Genomic DNA, 21,167 nt, shown 5'->3' on the forward strand with positions numbered 1-21,167 from the left:
GTCTCGCACGTGGCGTTTTTTTAAGGAGAGTGTCACAATTGTATGTCACCCTTGTTAATTGAGCAGCATTGCTGCTGATGTTTGAATAAGTACTGCGGGCTATCGAAAACGCTTGAACGTTGGTTTTGGTATTTTCAAAACATTAGTTGTGTCGCATACCGAGAGCATAAATTGAGTTTGGTAAGGTAGATTCAAGGTTATGGTGGCTGAAGTTATGAGTGCTACCCTTGAATGAAGGAAAGTAGGTGTGTTGACATACACGCATTCCATGCAAAACTGATTTAGTGATTCTCAGATTTCCGTGAAAAGTGGTAGTTTTGTTTCTTTTCGCAAAATATTGGACCCGTATTTTTTTAATTTTTACATTAGGGTGTCCATTTCCTGGTGGTGCGAAAAATCAAATTCTTTCGCTTTTTTCAAAAAATGACTTCCTGGCAAGTCAACAATCTGAATCTTCTGTTCCATCAATCACGCCTGCTTCTTCGTTGGAGGATGTTATCTTCATAATGCGATCAGTGTTTTGTTACAGGTAGGAGTGTAGATCAAGTTCCGTTTTACTATATCGAATTTCATTCTGTCCATTTGTTTGGTATGAATTTAAAAATGTTGAGACACGAATGTGATTATTATTCATACTCAGTGGCGTAGCGTAAATGGGTGCCAACCGGGGCTGATGGCTTGGGTGTCACCCCTCCAACAAAATATTGTTATAAAGTCCTCGTTTCGATCTCTAATAAAAAATCAAATTTAGCGATCCAAGAAACTCAAATTTAAGAATATAATCATCAAAGGTGATTTTATAAGTGTTTGGATTTTAATTTACAGAACAAACATAGGAAAATTGTAAGAAATAAAACATACGTTATTAGGTTTAAAAATCAATCCTTGACTATTTTAAAGACTATTTCATGTAAATATTGGTCACAACTACGTTTCAGGTAATCCATACGTTAAGTCCAATTTCGAGTTACTTTTTGGGACATATTGGCTGGTATCTTAACGATAACACGTATGATGTTATCTTCAAGTGTTTGAATTGATGCTGATTAATCGGATCAAACAAGCGATTTGGCATACCCTCAAAAATACAATACAAGCGCGTCTAATCGCACGATTTTGGTGGCCAACTGACTAGCCAACTGAGATGATTTGCTCGCCAAGTTCTTTGCGGAATATGTCCATCATTCGGTGTGCTATGTGGCATTTGGCACCATCTTGTTGGAATCACATGTCGACCCGATTTAGCTCATGTCGCTAGTCGCTAGTCAAACGTTAACGTCGTTACTTAAAAGTCACTGAAAAATTATGAAGCGTTTCTTAGAAGCCGCGTTTCACGATGATCTTTAACACGTTTAATGCAGTCTGATAATTGGCATCGGACAGAATAATTCCAGCGGCCTTCAAATGTCCATGTCCGAAACTTTGTCGTAGAAATTTGTCAGTTTGGAAATCAACGTTTTCAGTTAGTTGTCAGATACTGTTAACATGTGTCTTGCTTAAACTGATTTAAATATTTCGGCTACTCGTTTTGACGATTTTTATCGCTCTTGTAACACCAAATGAAACGCTTTCTGTGCCTTTCTGCAACAGGTCTTTGGTTTGTAGATAGTTCTGCGTTACACCCAAAATTGATTTTTAGCTCATGCTTTGTCATCCCGATTTATAACATTAAATGAGACATAACATAACAGAAAATGTCATGACTCACAAATACTGGTAAGCATTTGTATAATATACATGGTACAGCAATATAAGATTAATACGAGCGAGCGAAACAAAAGACAAATAAGCTTACCGCATACCTTGCCACAGACACGGCCCAGACCGAGATAGATATTGTTCTCCTTCATGCGCTCCTTTTCTACTCTTAGAAAACACTTTCCAACTTTATTATACAGGGTTTTCCAACTTTAAATTCCGAAAGTAAATTCATATAAAACACACTTAGAATTCGAATTTCGATGAAACTTTTATTTCAAATTAAAGTTTGGTTTATGCCATTATATGTGAAATACAACATCATTCAAATAACCCCCTAGGGCTTCCTCGCACACCTTGATCCGGAACAGGTAATTTTCGATGACTTTTCGTCACATATGGGGCGGTATCTCGGTCATAACTTCACGAATGTTGTCTTTCAAATGTTCAAGAGTTTGCGGAGAGTTGGCATAGACACGGTCTTTCGCATAACCCCACAAAAAAAAAGTCTAGCGGGTTCAAATCGCATGATCTGGACGGCCAATTGGCATCACCAAAACGCGAAATTATGCGTCCCTCAAATTTCGTTCGCAATATGGCCATGTTCGGTCGTGTTGTGTGGCACGTGGCGCCGTCCTGCTGAAACCACATGTCATCCGTAATATCTTCAATTTGTGGCAAAAAAAAATCGGTTAACATGCGGCCATAGCGCTCACCATTTACAGTTACCGTCTCGCCGTTCTCATTTCCAAAGAAATACGGCCCGATGACTCCACCAGACCATAATGCGCACCAAACAATGACTTTTGGCGGATGCAATGGCCTCTCAACAATCACGTGTGGATTTTCCGAGCCCCATATACGGAAATTTTGGGTGTTCATATAGCCACCGAGCTCGAAATGTGCCTCATCGCTGAAGAAAATTTGATGCGAAAATTCAGCATTTTGCTGCTGTTGTTCGTTCACCCAATCGACGTATGCCCGACGCATTCCATGGTCACCACGCTCTAATTTTTGTACCAGTTGGACTTTATATGGATGTAGGTGCAAGTCCAAATGCAAAATTCGCCACAATGATGTGTTTGAAAGCCCAATTGCTGAGAATGCCGTGGAATCGAAACATTCGGGTCATCCTCCACACTGGCACCAACAGCAGCAATATTTTCGGCCGAACGCACATCACGATGATGCACAGGTTTCACAATATCCGCTACGGATCCAGTTTGTTCGAATTTACGCACTACATTAGCGATTGTGTGCTCTGTAGGCCGTCCATGACGACCAAAATCCGTCCGTAATGCTCGAAAAACATTTTCCGGTTTTTCATCATTATTATAGTATAATTTAACAAAATTTACACGTTGTGCGATGCTAAACCATCCATATTGTAAAATGGCAGACATTCAACTAACGATATGACGCTTTGGTTGACTGCTATGTCAAACGGTTGTCAGCGCAGGGCTGTATACTTTCGGAAGCCCGAAATGGAAAACCCTGTATAATCAGGTGCAATATTAACACGTATTTGTTGAATAACAGCCGAAGCATCATTAGCCACTTGGATAGCGTGGTCGTGTAAAATAGATTTGCATTCCAGCCGGCTTTGGTTCGATTGACGTCGTATGGACTTTTTTTTGGCACAACCCCAAATGAAATGAGAAAGGAAAACAGAAAAAGATGTCTGCTTAAAAATGGTCTGTATGTATGCGATACAGACCATTTTTAAGCTTTTAAAATAGCTCATTATTTGCGCATTTGACTCTCTAGCACACGGAATGGCATCATTTCTGCCAAAGATGAAATGTTTTCTGCCACCGCTAGTTTGGGTGTAGATCTACTTGACGTAGTACATCGCAACATAAGTTCAGAAAACACAAGAAAGTGAAAAACTAAACTACTGGAAAAAGGGGCCATGCACTTACTTGATTTAGTATCCGAATTCTCGGAAGGATCTCACAAAACTTCAATCGCTGTGATCAGCTCAACGTAGTTCGCATAAACTGATTTCACAACATTACAATGAGCTCTCCAGTTTGTGTCAATCATTTTACCATCACACTTGTGTGGCTCAGGAACATATGCTATGAGTTGAAACTGCTAAACGTGAAAGCTACTTCATCAGTTCTCATCCAAAGTGTATTGTCCTTCTAAGTTCGAAGAGTGGTCTACAAAACCCTTGAATACGCCTTTTTGTTTTGCTTTCTCAACAAAATCTGAAGTCCTCCATTTGAGCTCGACATGGTTAGAGCGTTGTTGAAAATTGAGGAAGGCGCTTCATGACAGCTGAACCGTCACATGAACATTTTGAAATTACTCACTGAATAATATTACCAATCACTGAGCAAAGACGAATGAACTTCCAAATGTAAAGCCTCTATGAAATGAACAAAGAAAAATCAAGTTCATTAAAATTTTTGAAAGATTTTTTTCGAAATAGTATAATTATTGGGTGTGGGTGTCACCCCTTTGATGGCGAACAGCCCCCTCCACCCCCCTTAACTACGCCGCCGTTCATACTGATTATATCATATATTCTACAGAACATCTTAGTCACATTCAATAGATTTGGTGAAATTTTATCTATTTTATGATGTAAAATTATCTAGAAGTTGTTTATAACCAAAAGATTTAATAATTTGCATAGTTATTACCAGTGCTGAAAAAAATCAATTCCTTTATTTGAATTTGAACGAGCAATTACCAGGTATGTCTCAATTCATACAGATCTCTTCTCACATTATTCCTCCGATTCGCCTGAATAACCGCACTTTCATTCGAGCCGCGTCATGCTGTTATTTGAGATTTACGTTTGTCCCTATCAATTGAACTAGTGATCGGGACTCTATTGATACCCGACGATGCTATGGTTTGTTTTCAGAGAGAAACAGAGGAACAGTTTTTTCTTTCATTCATTCTTATGTTTCTCGCATTATGTATGATTCACATAAGAACGTCCACGTTCCGTCAACGTCTCCATCAATTCACATATGCAGTCAATGCTTACGGCAGCACAGTCGCGTCAAATGTCAAAAGAATGATTTCTTTAATGTTGTTCATAGTATCGACACCTACAACTTTTCTAAATTGCAACGCCCTCTTCCGAATCAGCATGCCAAGAATCAGTTCTAAAGTTTAAAAAAAACAAAGAAAATCATTGAATTTCATTATTTGAATGCTTAAAACCTGTAGTTCCGATCATTATTCAGCAATAATAATATAGACTGTTTTTCTCAGCTAGTCGCGAATGATTTTGACTGAGGAATTTGAAACTGGGAAATATGTTGGCATAAAAAATGCAACCAAAATCGAAACGAAAGTCAAGACACAAAAGCCTAGACAAAAACCCAACGAGCCGTCCGTCTCCGTCAATTATTCTTTTCTACAAATCCTGCCGGTTGTTTTCGTTGAACGTGTGCTGACGGGTCGTTACGTTGCGATGTATGTGAATGTTTTCATAAGAATTGCATGGGAGAATAATTGATGTAACGCGACGTGACGTGACGTGGACGTAACGCGAATGTTGTATGTAAATCACACTTTATCGTGCGAGTGTGACATCAAAACATGAATAAAGCTTGTTTCAGAATGAGCGAAGTTTTCACTTGTGAAATTCGTTCGCGCCGGATGTTTTCGCTAAAGTCATTCACATTGAATTACGAAATCTTGCGAATCTGTCAAGCTATAGTCTTTACAACGAAAACAAGTTGTACGATATTGATGAAACAAATTCATATTACTCAGAAATGTGAATTCAAATATATCTCGAACTCGATACAATTCAGTGTTAGAAGTATAAAGAGAAATTCTGAAAATTATTTATTATCCTGTAGCAAGCTTGAATATTGCTCACATCGTTTCATCGATATGAAATTGAGCGATTTTTTTAATATCTTGTTGCACCTATCTTGATTGTCTTGTTCCAAATTTCTGATGTGGAAAGAGACTACTGTTAAAGTAACGAGAATTCGTATTTTTTCGCGGCAAAAGCTTGGGAAGTTCTATCTTTTTTCACTCTTTTGTAAGTGATCCCACGCGTTCTAATTGGTTGCCGAAAAGATTCGCGTATTGGTCTTCATTTTGAAGGGTTGAAAAACAAGCTTAAGGGGATATTAAAAAATGCTCTCCCATCGCCTGCTCGGAAATGGAAAATATAAGGTGGGAAAATTTTTAACATAAGAGAATTTGTGACTTCACAGATTGCCCTCTGTCGTAACAGATTGCTATGCTACTTGTCTCATGCTATGCTACTTGTCTTATAATAATCCATTGAGTAGGAAAAGTGTTGTTATGAAAAGTAAAAATAATCGAAACAAAATTAACGAATTAGATTTTTTTTTTCAATTATGGCTAGCGTTCAAAATCATAAGGGCCCAGCTGACATTTTAATAGGAACTGAAATTTGAATATTATTGAGGTGTTCTAAACTTATTTACAATTCAATTTTACTTCTCGTCAAATGTTAAGTTTTTATTTTTCTTAACGCTAGAATTATATTATTTAAATTTTTCTTTAATCGAAACAGCTGAAAATATAAATTACTCAAACTGCAGCATTTTTTCATTCTTTTCATTCTAGTTCACTCAAAATGTCCAAAATCAAGATCAACACAAAAAACTTTAATGGACATACTTCGGCTGTTGCGCTTTGTTTTTCTCATTTTCCGAGGTTTTTCGGTATTTAATATCTTTTTAGAACGAACAAAACTATTCAAATCGTGGAAGTTAGGAGTAATTATTGAAACCGAAAAAAAATTACAATATTTCGAACAAACGTTTCCTGAATTTTCGAATAGCTGCGTGTAGCAGGAATCTAAGAATGAACTGTTCAGCACTCTAATAGTGAAAAAATGGATTATAACGGTGGACAATAGATAAATTTTCATGAAGCAGTTCTGAAATTCAAAAATAATAGTCATTAGAATACTAATTCTGATATGTTGCCAGCCACAATCTCTGCGTTTGTGGCCAAGGATGACATCGAGCACGTTGTTTGGTCGTGTGAGGTGTATCTTGTGCCAGATCAAATTTAGAAAACTCCCTTCGGGCCCGAGGAAGACAGCCCAATGTGCCGGTGAGAGGTGTGTTGGCTCGGTTAGACCTTGATTACATGTCCCAAATATATGTTTTCTTTAAAGCTATCGATCTTCGTGCGTAATTGTCCTAATATCCTTATACCCTCCTTGCGGATAATTGGTCCCCTTGCCATAAACAGTAGAATAAGTTGAATCGTGAATATGCTATAGATATACGAATAAATTTGAGAATTAAGTGTGATCATCAACATTGTTACAATTCTTATATCTCATGCTATCCTGAAAAAATATGTTACCTTCTAAACTCGAGTAGACCGCGAGTAATCGGTTTTCTACCTTACTAACCATAGATTTAAGAAAAATGTTCATATATAGTTATAAAAATATAACTAAGAATTCGGCTCCTTGAAATTTATGTAATTGAGCCTGTAAAAATAAACGAATTATAAAAAAATCTGATAGAAGAAGAAATCAAAGAAAAAACTAAACATTTAAGTTACATGTTCTGTTTTTTAAATAATGAATATAATTCAAAAAATATTTCTTTGTAAAAATGTAATTGATTTCTGTATATCCTCTTTTAACGTTATTCGTTGACACATTCAATTTTGTATCATTTGAGTAAATGACTGGTATGCCTGATATGTGAACTTTCTATCTTTCTGGCTACTAATACAATTAAAGTTTAACACAACCAAAACCCGCGAATCTTCCCACCTTCTATTAATTATCTCGCGCCTGCTCTGTGTTTGCCCTGCCTATATAAAAGTGAATAAGTCGAAGTCATTCATCAATGCGGAAAGCCGAGGTTGTGAAAGTGAATTATTTCTTTTATTTTGACTCAACACATTCATCACATTCAAATGAGAAGGAATATTCTTCGTTTGACAATGACCCCTATCGGATTTCGGTTGATGAGGCAAACCAAATCAAAACGATCGATCAATGCTTTCTTTGATGACGAATGGTATTCTTCGTCATTTTCGACAATTTCTTTCGATTGAAATTCAATTTTCACCGCACTGTTACCTGCCATTGTAAATCTTCAACGAACACGATTCAGAATAATCAATCTTCAAAGTTTGTTTGACTTTGAGGGGTTTCCATCATATTTGTTCTTGGGTACAATAGAAAATCGACAAGTGTACATCAATCCACTTAATGGGTCTCCGCCACGCTGGGAGGGGCTCAAAACGGTCTTCATAGTTCGATGCTGAGGCAGGAGTTTTTTTTCGGAAATCCTTACTTGATAGATAAAATATGCGAATGAACTTAGTATGTCTATAGAATTTTTGTTAACATAGAACGGTAAAAGAAGAAAAGTTTATGTTGAATTTTTCTCATATTGGGCATCATTTGCATAATCGTTTTCGTCGCGTTTTCCGACGAACTGAAGCAGAAGCTGTGCTGCGTGAAAAACTGTTTCCAAACCCACCGGATTCATCTGATGCCGTTATGCCTACCTAGTTTCATCCAATTAATCTCGATAAAATTGTCATGATCGGAACCAAAATTGTTTACTTGTTGTTCCAACTAGTCTAATTAATGTCACCGATACCAACCAACGATTGACCAGAGCTAAGCAGTTATTCACATTGTGCTTATCGAATTCGTCAGAATTCGACATGTGCCTACCATACGTCGATAAAACGGCTTGTCAATATGTGGGGTTGAAACTGGGTGGTTAATTTCTGTGTAAACAATTTCTTCGATATTGCGAGCTTATTTAAATTAGTGTATGCCACAATATCCAACTTTGCAGGATGATGATTATTGCCGTCGTTTCGCACGTGGCGCATTTTAAGAAGAGTGTCACAATTGTATGTCACTCTCGTTGATTGAACAGCATTGCTGCTAATGTTTGAATAAATACTGCGGGCTATCGAAACTGCTTGAACGTCGGTTTTGGTATTTTCAAAACATTGGTTGTGTCGCATACCGAGAGCATGAACTGGAATGTTGGAATTTCCCTGGAATGTAATTTGATAACACCCGCTCAGAAGTTATGTAGTTTCATTTGAGTCCTCTGGCGTATGATTTTTACCCCAAAATAATCTTCCAGCTACTATTCTTATTTTGACGTGGGACTACGTCTAACCGGAGTATATGGGGGGTAAAACGAAAACCTAAACACAGAACATGCAGGAAAAAATGAAAGATTCCGAATGCTAATAACTCGAACATTTCTTACTGGATCGGAAAGATGTTTGCATCAATTGATACGGAAGATTTATTCGCTTCTATCGCAATTAATAAAATGTTATTTTTCATTAGATAAACAATTGAAAAACTGTGAAATGTTAAGCGTTATCTAAACGCTCTAACTGCCTAGTTTTGATTGGCCCGATTTATGGTTTCCCGAACACGGACTTCAAAATCAATGTGCCTGAGGGAATTCACTTTGCAAATACATGAGAGTCGGGGGTATTTTTGTTCCTACTGAAATGTTTTTCCCAAACACAGACTTCAAATCCATGGAGCATGCGGAAATTGGTATTGCAAATACATGCAAGTCGGAGTCATTTTTATTCCGACTGAAATGTGTTTCCCTTACACAGACTTCGAATCCATGGAGCGTGGGGAAGTTGGTATTGCAAATACATGCACGTCGGGGGCATTTTTGTTCCGGCTGAAATGTGTTTCCCCAACACAAACTTCAGAACCAAGGTGTCTGGAGAAATTGGCATTGCAAATTCATGCAGGTCGGGTATATTTTTCTTCCGACTGAAATGTGTTTCTCTAACACAGACTTCAAATCCAAGGAGCGTGGGGAAATACCATCGCAAATACATGCGATTCGGGGGCATTTTTATTCCGGCTGAGATGTGTTTACCTATTACAGATTTCTAAACGAAGGTGTCTGGAGAAGTCGGAATTGCAAATACATGCAAATCGGGGGCATTTTTCTTCCGACTGAAATGTGTTTGTCTAATACAGACTTCAAAACCAAGATGTCATCATACCAAACGTAAAAAGACTGTCATTAAATTTACTTGTAACGAAGAACATAATCTATCCAAATGCATGAATTGATCTCACATGGCAATACAAACAAATAATTGCAAAGCTAAGGTAGTCCCACGAGAACTTTGCGGTTATATCATAGATATAACCCACCCATTTTTTCATGATTTTTTTTTATCGACAAAATTAGAGAAATATACTTTCACTTCGACAGAATAAGTTCTTTACACTAAATTAAGGATTCCTGCACTATTTGTGAAAATAGCAGTCCGTGCTTTTCTTATAAACTAGTCATAGTTACTGTTAGCCGCAGATCGGTATCTTGTCTTATATATAAAAATCTCGTGTCATGATGTTCGTGGTCGAACTCCTCCGAAACGGCTCGAACGATTTTCGTGAAATTATGCACAAAAAACTTGGTAGGCATGAGAATAGGACGTAAACTATATATTTTAGTATTTTGGTATAAATAATATTCAAATAATCGACACGTAGTTTGTTTTTCAAAGAGAGCGAATTTATTTACGTTGTTAAATGACAGATGGCACTAAGTTCACTTCATTGAACGCATTCATCCTCACATGCGCCAATAACCTTAATTCGGCTAAAGCCATGCATGTTGCCAGCGAACTGGAAAACTTTTTGAATAAACATAATGAATTATTGAAATTCTTCATATCATACATGCTCGGTTTGCAAGGTGACGATCACGTTATTTTCATCAATTCTAATATAACACCGACTGAAGAACACATGTATACATTCAATGCGTATGTCGTTGAATACATTGCTGGAGTCATGGTAGACGACTGCTCAGTGACGCGAGAAACTGTGATTCGAAGAAGAAACAACAATCTGGAGTTCATCGTTGACACCCACCGTTCAAACGACACTCTCCATCTTCTTCTTCAATGGTGCTAATGTTTCTAATGTTCCTAACGTTCACCATCTCAATGTAGAATGAATTGCGAACGACTGCGATTCTATACAATCAGAAGCGGTGTGAGGAAAAATACACTCACATGCCAGACGCTATCATGAGCAACGCCGACGCAGCCTTTGATATTGCCAGGTCTAAACACATGTATTGTCATGGTATTACAAAACGTGTGTTCAAACAAAAAAATGAATGATATGTGGAATGAGACTCATTACAAGGTTACATATATTCGGTTCCACACCTTGCTGAATTTATTCGGCTGGATGGCAAAATTATAAAAAAATAGGATTACCTCATATGCACATTTTTAATTCGGATAATCGACAAAATACGCCCTGAGGAAATCGATAGTGTAATTTACTCAAAAATTCTAGTCATTGAGCTTCGTGTTCCATTTATGTGAAGCGTAAATTGTTATTAATTTTCGAGTGAAATAAACACGCTTCTAAAACAAAGAAAATTCAATGAAATATGGCTCTATTGTGTGTTCTGTGTAGCAGAATAATACATTATCTGCAGGTATCTTGAACGAGAATAGTCTCTGATAATTATTTTATATTCTGAATGATATTTTGGTTGCAATGCAGGAAGATCAATAGATAAATAGTTGAGTTAGGGTCAGGACTATGTCTACTAAGTATTGAAACAACATCGAATAAAAATTTTCATTCAAATTCCAACAACTTGAAATTGCTTCCAGGTCAGGTCAGGTGATTGTTCGATAATGTTACCCCAAACATGGTTCATGACCGTGCGGTAATCTAAAACTTTTAGAGCCTTGTATGGCAGATGGAAAATGTATAATGCATTTTCTTGAAGATTTCACCAACGACACGACCGCAACCTTAGATGGATGTCCAATATATCAACGAGTAAAAACTGATAAAGACAGACAATCATTCATGAAAATTAACAACGCAGACATTGACATGGAAAATCGTTCGGCAGTGCCATATTCGCCTCAGCTGAGCAAAACATTCAATGCTCATATTAATGTTGAGTCCTGTAATTCGATGAAGAGCAACAAATACATTTGCAACAAAAAAATTTATACTGATATCCTTCATTTAATTTGTCTACTTTACGACAACAATATATATACAGTTCAGATTCGTTAATGAAATTCATCGGGAATGGAATACAATGAATGGTTTGTGTTTTTTTATAAATCGTCATCGACTTGGCGCTCTATTCCTCGGTGTGTCAAACACAAGAGTAACGAACGTTTCACGTATATGTAGATCGTTAAAATGTTTAAATACACTTACAATACATTGGTTATTATTTTTTTAGCAACCAACATATTCACTAGAAATAATTTTTATGGCAAAACAACGTTTGCCGGGTCAGCTAGTTAATCTATATAAATAGAAATGGAAGGCCAAATGTGTTGGTAAGCGGAAAACCCGAGGAAAGGATGGACCGATTTGAGTCGTTTTTGTTTTGATGTGTTCGTCTCTTCACGTAGTTCACTATAGCGAAGAGAAAAATTGGAAAATTTTCGGAAAACTCTAAAGGAAGGTTGGAAAATTCGGAAAATTGAATTCCCATATGTTCTACAATTACATCATGACAAACGTTGTTAATCCATTTGATGTTAGCGCTAACGAAATTGATCTTTGTTCGAAAGTGGAAATGGCTTTTCAGACGAAATAACGCTTTCCTATATCGTTCGCTATAGGAGTTGTAATTTTATCTAGAATGTTAATCCCTGATTGGTTCTGTTTCCCTACATCGAATACGGAATCCATTACTTTCAAAAATCTATTGTGGGTTTCATTAAAAGGTTATAATGAGTATTAGATATTGGTTGTATGTCATATTGGCATGAATTTGCCTTGATTTCTTGCATCTTGTGAATGAGAGTTATTATTCCTAATGAAAAAAAATATCAGAAAATTGTAAGGGGTTGTATCTAGGACACGATCGCATTTCCGATGTAGAACTATGAAATTATACACTGCGCTTCATAACTATAGAACCACTGCATTTTTCTGAGCTTCCAGAGATATGTAAGAAAATTGTTGAATTGAAGAATATAGTGTAGAATACAATAACTATCTTCATTTAAAAGACTGACCATTTGAACTTTAGTGTTGTGTTCAGGCGCGAAACATTAAAAAAACTAAAATTCCAGTGTTTCATAACTATAGAACCAGATAGATAAACTCTCACTCCTTTACAAAATTAACGTCAATTTCATATGAATTACAATATGTTTCTAATTCGTAGGTCATCTTTAGTTCTCAATCAGATCAAATAACCCATTCGGGGTGGTTTCGACCATGCTGCGACATGTTGTAGTATATATCTCGTTCTACGCAGAGGATACTTCTCGTTTAAGCTCTTCGAATCCCTTATACTGCTTGTAAGCTGCATCTACATCACACCTCATAAGTTCATGGTAGGATTTTGATCTGGTAAACAAGCAGACCAGTCCAGAATCTGAACACCTTATGCATTAAACCATGCCATAGCCATCCGGATTTTATAAGTTGATGCTTGAAGTTGAAGTTGAATTTTTTTTAATGCTAAAACAGCGGTAAATGATTCTGAAGTACAGGGTCTTTCAGATTAAACGCTCACGCAACAAATTTTAATAACTTCTACAAAAGTGGACCGATTTTTATTTTAAAAAAAACGAAAATGAAGCTTATTTTAGGACATTTTCGATGTGACCACCCCTTTTTTCGACAACGTTTCTTCAACGGCTGTTGAAAATCTGAGTTATTTCTTCTTTCAGTTCCTCCAAATTTTGTGGCTTTATAACATACACTGCATTTCATAACTATAGAACCACTCAATTTTTTTTAGTTTCCAGTGATATTAAAAAATTGGTTGAATTGAAGTATATAGTGTAAGATTTAATAACTATTTTCATTTATCAGACAGGCCATTTGAACTTTATTATTGTGTGCGATTGGTGCGATACATTCAAAAAAACTAAAATTCTAGTGTTTCATAACTATAGAACCAGATAGTGAAAATCTCACTCCTTACTCCTCCTCGCTCCTTACAAAATTAACGTCACTTTCACATGGATTACAATAAGTTTTTAATCCGTATGTAATTTTTAGTTCTCAATCAGTTCAGATAACCCATTCCAAACCATTCGGGTAGTTTCGACCAAGCTGTGCCAGGTTGCAATGTGTATCTCGTTCTACACAGAGGATACTGCTAATTGAAGCTCTTCAAACCACTCATACTGCTTGTAAGCTGCATCTACTATTGGTACAATCACCCCTCATAAGTTCTTGACAGGATTTTGATTTGGTAAACAAGCTGACCAGTCCAGAATCTGAAGCCCCTATTAATTGAACCATGACATGAACTTCCGGATTTTATGAATTGATTCCAAATGACCCAATTATCACATTGTTTTTGATGCAAAACAGCAGTAAATGATCCTGAAGTACTTCGTTGTACTTCTGACTGTGCGTTGGTGTTGATGGTAAGCTGGTCTGGTAAACCAGATCTGTTTGAGAAAATTCTCCCCAAACCATAAAAATGCCATCCCCAAAGCTGCGGGTTCAAAAACTAATGTGGAAGTTTATCCCATGGGTTTTACTATTTCAGGAGAACTTCCCTGATAACAAGAAATTCAACTTGAATCGATTTTCTTCTGGAAGGACTTCCGGAACGTGTCATGTATTCTTCAACTCTTAACTTTGCAGGCGACGGTTTGAAGGTTTTTGGAGAATTTTCTCAGAAACGCCTGGTTCAGGTAGTTCTTCATCAACATGAATGCACAGTCAGAAGTGTAATGAAGTACTTCAGAATCATTTACTTCTGTTTTTGTATCAAAAACACCGTGATAATTGGGTAATTTGATATCAATTCATAACATCCCGAAAGTCATGACATGGTATAATGAATAGGGCTTCAGATACTGGACTGGTCAGCTTGTTGACCAAATCAAATCCTTTCAAGAACATATGAGGAGTGATCGTACGAATAGTAGATGCAGCTTACAAGCAGTATGAGCAATTTGGAGAGCATAAACGAGTGGTATCCTATGCGTGGAACGAGATACACACTACAACATGGAACAGCTTGGTCGAAACCATCCCGAATGGGTTATTTTAACAGATTGAGAACTAAAGATGACCTACGAATTAGAAACTTATTGTAATTCTTGTGAAATTGACGTTAATTTTTTAAAGGAGTTGAGAGTTTCTCTATCTATCTATAGTTATGAAACACTGGAATTTTGGTTTTTTGAATGTTTCGCCGTCAGTCTTATAAATGAAGATAGTTATTGTTTTCTACACTAATTACATCAATTTACCCGACTTCTCACATATCTCTGGGAATCCACAAAAATTGAGTGGTTCTATAGTTGTGAAACGCAGTGTAGCAACGGTCCTTCACGTACCCCCAGAGGAAGTAATCGACGACGACAAATGTTGAAATCCTTACCATAGATTCTTACCACGATTTCACTAAAAACCATTCGATCAGACTGAACGAGTAGTCGAATATTATCGTCCCGAAGTGGGAAATGCAGTGTTGCTTTCGACGAGCGAAAAAAAAATTTTATATGAAGCCATTCAATTTTTTTTGCGTGAGCGTTTAATCTGAAAGACCCTGTACCAAAGATTCATATAGTTGATATCAAGTCAACAGCAGTAAAGGCACAAACTCTTTACATCTAATGATAACTCGATTTTCCAACACCTGTAGGAACTGAATTATCGTGCTCCTTCATTCCTCCAACCTTTCAACGAATCGTGCTATGATACAAGTGAAAGAATAAACAAAGTACAGAGTTCATATTTCCCAAAGGTAATTCACGACATGCACTGGAGGCATCGTTTCCACACATTGTGTTCAGTCGCACATATTACAAGTCTAACAAGTATAGCAGTTGATTCGTGAACTATGAATAACTTTAATGAATTGTATAATAGAAGCCTTTCTTACTCGGTTATGATTGTCATGTAGATTATATCACTTTGGGATTACATACTCGGTGATTTTTGATCGGCGTCATGTGTGAGGTTAACAAAAAAGCTTACACAGCGCTCTATCGAACATTGATGCTTGCCCAAGTAAAAGTGATCAATTCGTTGTTGTGATAAATTGCAAATTATAATCCCATCTGCCGGCCAAGGTCGACATGCGGCTGGGCGAGGGCTTGGCAAACTCATTCTCCGGACGGAATCAAATCTGTTCGTTACCTCTGATGCAATCATGATCGATAGATGTTTTCGTAAATAATTATTACGTGTTGAAAGAGTTTATTGGCTTCGTAAACAAATCTCGTTGTTCCTTCACAAAACTTGAATTATGAGTGCTTTAGCATATTTCATTGAATGTCTGCTTCAAAGACGAACACCGCTCACAAGTTTTTCAATGACGTTAAATCGAAAACGGTTCCTTTCGGCGCGGATGCTGTAGATAATGCGTTGTAAATTGGTTTGGGTGTTTGTCGACTGTCTTTGTCAAGCGGAAATACCTTCATAAATGAATAACCGAAAAAAAAGGATCCCATTCGGACGGTTTGCTGAACCAAAATTCTAAAAGAATACCACGCCTCCATTGTTTTTATTACGCAGATGAATAAATATTTTCGTACCCTTTCAGTGGATGTCGCCTGCTGGCAAAAATTGTCGTAACTAAAAATTCAACAAATTAAATTTGAGTGTGAACGGTTTTGATATAAAACGTAAGGTATAAATAACGGGTAATTGCGGGAAAAGTTTTTCTTTTTTGTTATCACAGCGCAGATTTAGGACCGGTAGAATTGAGAAACGATTCAGGAATTAATTTTCCACATTGTTGCATTCTCAAAACATTTTACTGCATGAACAATAGTTCGTTTCGGACGAATTTCATGCCTACTCGTCTTAGCAGTTGGCAGCACCATCTCAGATAGCAACGAAACGTTGTTATCACATGGTTATTTTAAGCAACTTTGCATACTTGAAATATTCAAAAAAAAAAAAAAATAGACTGCTTTTTTAAAAGAGCCAAAATTTTTTTTGTTGATTTAAAAAAAAAATATATACCTCACAAACTACAATACCTACAAAATTTGGGTCAAAGAATGAAATGTAGCATGTTCTTTAAATTTTCATAAAAAATTCCAAATTTTCTTTGAAAGAAAATTTCGCTGAAAAAAAATATTTTAAAAATTGAAATTGATTTTTTTCAAAAACGTATTTTTTTTTAAATTTCAAAAAAAAATCTATGAAAAGTCCTTACAATTTCCAACAAGACTGGTCCTATTTTTTTTTAAAGTCAAGATAGCAATATAATGTATTCGACAACGTTTTAGATCTTAATAAAATATGAACTTAAGTCGAAGATGTCAACTTTCTATATTTCATAGATCGTTACATTTTTGTGTGTAAATTATCGTGTTTAACATGTTCTTGACATGTTTCTGAATAGAAAAAAGTTAGCAGAGCATGTAAATCGCGATAATTTATATATAAAAATGTTACAAATTAACCATTTATAGTAATTTCTCTAAGAAAAACATGAAAAAGTTGTTCGAAAAACTGTAAAAGTGACCATCTTCGGATGTATGGGTGACTTGCTGAAAATTATATGGGCTATTTATATCTATTTTTTTAGAATTAAGAAAAAAAAATTTCTATTACTAGAAAAATGAATTTTGATTTTCAAAATATTTTTTTTCAATGATTTTTTTATACAAAAATTTGCTTGATATTTTTTAATGAAAACATAGATAATTTCCTACATTTCATTCTTTGACTAAAATTTTGTAGGTTTGATAGATTTTGTTTGAAAAATTGTTTCAAAGATTGAGTTTTATTTAACTTTTATTCGAAAAATCTTAATTAAAAAAATTAAAAGATCTACAAAATGTTGATTAAAGAAAGAAATTTTTTAATTAAAAAATATCAAGCGAATTTTCGAAAAAAAATCATTGAAACAATATATTTTGAAAATTAAAACATTGTTTTGCTCGAAAACATGTTTTTTTAAATTCTTAAGAAATAGATATGAATAGCCCATACAATTTCCAACAAGTCACCCATACATCGGAAGATGGTTACTTTTACAGGGAAAAAGTATTTCGAGCAACAACTTTTTCATGTTTTTCTTTGAAAAATTACTATGAATGGTTAATTCGTAACATTTTTATTTATAAATTTTCGCGATTTACATGCTCTGCCAAAATTTTTTTTATTCAGAAACATGTCAAGAACATGTCAAACGCTAGAATTTAATCACAAAAATGTAACGAGTAAAACATTATTTTTTCAGGCGTCTCCATACCAAAATGCCCTCTATTCCAGAAACTATAAAAAATAGAAAGTTCACGTCTTCGACAAAAGTTCATAATTCAATAAGATCTAAAACTTTGTCGAATACACTATATTGCTATCTTGACTTTAAACAAAATTAGGATTAGTTGTAATTTTTTCAAAGAAAACATGAAAAAGTTGATGTTAGAAAAACTTTTTCCCTGTAAAAGTGCCCATCTTCCGATGCATGGACGACTTGTTGGAAATTGTAAGGGCTTTTCATATATTTTTTTTGAAAATTTTTAAAAAATACGTTTATGAGAAAAATAAATTTTAATTTTTAAAATATTTTTTTTCAGCGAAATTTTCTTTCAAAAAAAATTTTGGTATTTTTTATGAAAATTTAAAGAATTTACTACATTTTATCCATTGACTCGAATTTTGCATGTATTCTAATTTTTGAGTTATAATTTTTTGTAAAAATTTAAGAATAATTTGTTTGTCCATTTTTAAAAAGTAGTCTAATTCTTTTTTGAATGTTTCAAGTATGTATCATTATTTTTTACGATATGTACAATAACTTTTACCACTACAAAAACTGTTTGATTTTGTCGATAAGACAATTCGGTGCGTGACACTACCAGCAAGAATTCAATATGGAAATGAAATCACATGTACAACAATCGGGAATTGATTGTCATTTCTTTCCGAGGCCAGAGTTGTCGTCATGTGGAGCCGTCAGATGCGCATTGGAAGTACATATTGAATGCAATTGAATTCGTCGAATTCCCACAAAACATGCCAAGATTATCGAAACAGCAAATGAAATTCCGACCATAGGAGAATTGCACAGCATAAGCTCTCGCCACATTGATGGATCGAACTTGTATGTGCTTTCCGTGTGAAGACCTGGAATGTCTTTCCGCTTCGGATGTTCATTACGAGTATTTGAGATAATTGTCTCCCCATTTGAAGTTGATTGCTTCCTGTAGAGGAAAGTTGACTAAGATGATTAGTTCCCTGATGTAACGGGAATGTTATGTACAGTTGAAGAGCTATAGCGTATATTTATGATTGTTTCGTATATATTATATTCTAAATTTCTATAAACAAAAATAATGTTGTTTTATTGTTTATATACGAGAGTTGACTGAAGAATAATGTTCTTATTCTAGGAGATTCAAAAGTATAGAGCCATCAAGTTCGCGTAAAAGTAAATTAAAGTACAATTCATAAGCTTCACATTTGCGTCGTGAGTCTTTTAATATCTGATAAACCATTGAGCCGTTCGTTTTTGTTTGCTTTCGGTAGTTGTAATTATGTCGTACACTGGGGTACAATAAACTAAAATACACTGGGGGAGAATGAAGAATTATTTCTGAATCAAAACCAAAATTTTATATTTAAAAGTTCCTATGAAAATTAATACTTAAACCTTTGTTACTCCACAGGCCACTGCCATATTGGCCCAGAATACCGCCCTGATTTCTAGCGATGATACCGCATTGGTCCCAGTGGGTAGAAAATACCCTCGTCAGGCCAATGGGGGCCTTGGTCCCAAGGATGACCACACTCACATCGAGACCATCGACGTAACATGTGATCAACGAAATGGAATGTTGGTAACAATCGAGTTCGAAACCGATTTCCAAGGAGTTATCTACAGCCAGGGTTACTACAACGATCCGAAGTGTCGATACGTTACTGCCGGTAGAGGGGGCCGTTCGTTTTCTTTCACCGTTCCCTTCAATGGCTGTGGAAGTAAGCCCTCCTGTTCTGTTTGCTCATCGGTGGATAACATTCTTGTTATACAGAGCGACGAGGATGTCCAGGAGGCATGGGATACTGCAAGACGGATCTCCTGCAGTCAAAATGAGCAACAACAGAATACCATCTTTTTTAAACCATTTGTGGTCGATATGCTAGAGGTAGTGAATGTGCCAACGATCACTGGTGGAGTAGAGTGTTGGATGGACATTCAGAGGGGTTCGTATCCGAATGTATCACCAATTCCGAGTGTAATTAAAATTGGAGAGGCTCTCAGTATTCTTGTGTATCTAAAGGATACCAAAAGTGAATATGATATCGCTGTAAAAGATTGCTATGCTTACGACAATCCGAATTATGATGATTCTGGAACGAGACGGTTGCAACTTTCGGATAAGAATGGTTGCTCTCGGAAAAAGAAATTGTTTGGTTTGTGGGAAAAGACCACACAGACCGGCAATTCAGGAGCCACACTTATAGTGCACAACAACATCAAAGCTTTTAAATTCCCTGACAAAATGCAAGTTTTTCTTAAATGTGATATTGAAATTTGTCGAGGAGGCTGTGGTCCTCAGGTTTGTGAGATCGAGAATCTCATCAAGGAAATTGATAAACCTGCCACAACAAGTAGGCCAACAGCATCGTATACTAGGACACCCCCTAGCCGAGGAACTCGTCCGTCAACTACTCAGATAGCTTTCACAACACCAACTACACCAAAGAGAACTCGTCCTACACGACCTGTAACATCACCCCCAATATATCAATCAACCACGACGACTCCTCCACGTAGAACTCGGCCGCCAATTCCGACAAGCACCGAATTTGTGTGTACTCCTGGCTCTACTGATGATCGTTGTAATGTAATTATTGTACCCGATGAGCCAAACTGTTATCGCGGATCTCGAGATCCTCGTTGTCGTCAGCGTCCAACAGTTGGTCCAGTCACAACACCACGTTGCTTCCCAGGCTCAACAGATCCGCTTTGTTTCGTGGAAACATTTAATACAACTCCAACGCTGCCACGTTGTTTCCCAGGATCTACCGATCTTCGTTGTCCAGCATCGACAGCGGCTCCTCTAAAATGCTTTCCGGGAACGAATGATCCGAGGTGTCCTACAACATTCCGTCCAAATGGTCGTGTAACTCGGCCAACTGGTAGAGGCACACCCCCGACTGGCAGAGGAACTAGACCGACTCGGCCGATCACTGATTCACCCCCTATTCCAGCGCAATGTTTCCCTGGTTCAAATGACCCAAAATGTCGAACACCCGTTCTTCGTTGTCCTCCAGATTCCACAGACCCAAGATGTCCGGGTGTCTCACGGCCGGTTACAACTCAATTCACTGTTAAATGTTATCCAGGCTCAACAGATACGCGTTGCGTTCAAACTACTTCAATACCTGCATGTTACCCAGGGTCACCAGATCCAGGTTGTTATGAGAAGAAAGATGCTCCAACATACCTTCCTCCAACTCAGTCACCGGTCACAACACCTCGGCCAACTAGACCACCAACAACAGCGCCAGTAAGATGTTATCCTGG

General features: G+C 36.5%; 1 protein-coding gene across 3 annotated transcripts in view; it reads left to right on the top strand.

The window, feature by feature from the left end:
* Positions 1-21,167, top strand: part of LOC129775195 (mucin-2) — a 159,948-nt gene that overhangs the window by 132,515 nt on the left and 6,266 nt on the right. For all 3 annotated transcript variants that reach the window (XM_055779581.1, XM_055779582.1, XM_055779580.1), the window contains one exon: positions 19,306-21,166. In XM_055779581.1, coding sequence (XP_055635556.1) covers positions 19,306-21,166 — 1,861 coding nt within the window. The remainder of the gene's footprint in view (positions 1-19,305; position 21,167) is intronic.

The sequence above is a fragment of the Toxorhynchites rutilus genome, chromosome 3 (assembly GCF_029784135.1).
Source record: "Toxorhynchites rutilus septentrionalis strain SRP chromosome 3, ASM2978413v1, whole genome shotgun sequence".
Classification (NCBI taxonomy): domain Eukaryota; kingdom Metazoa; phylum Arthropoda; class Insecta; order Diptera; family Culicidae; genus Toxorhynchites; species Toxorhynchites rutilus.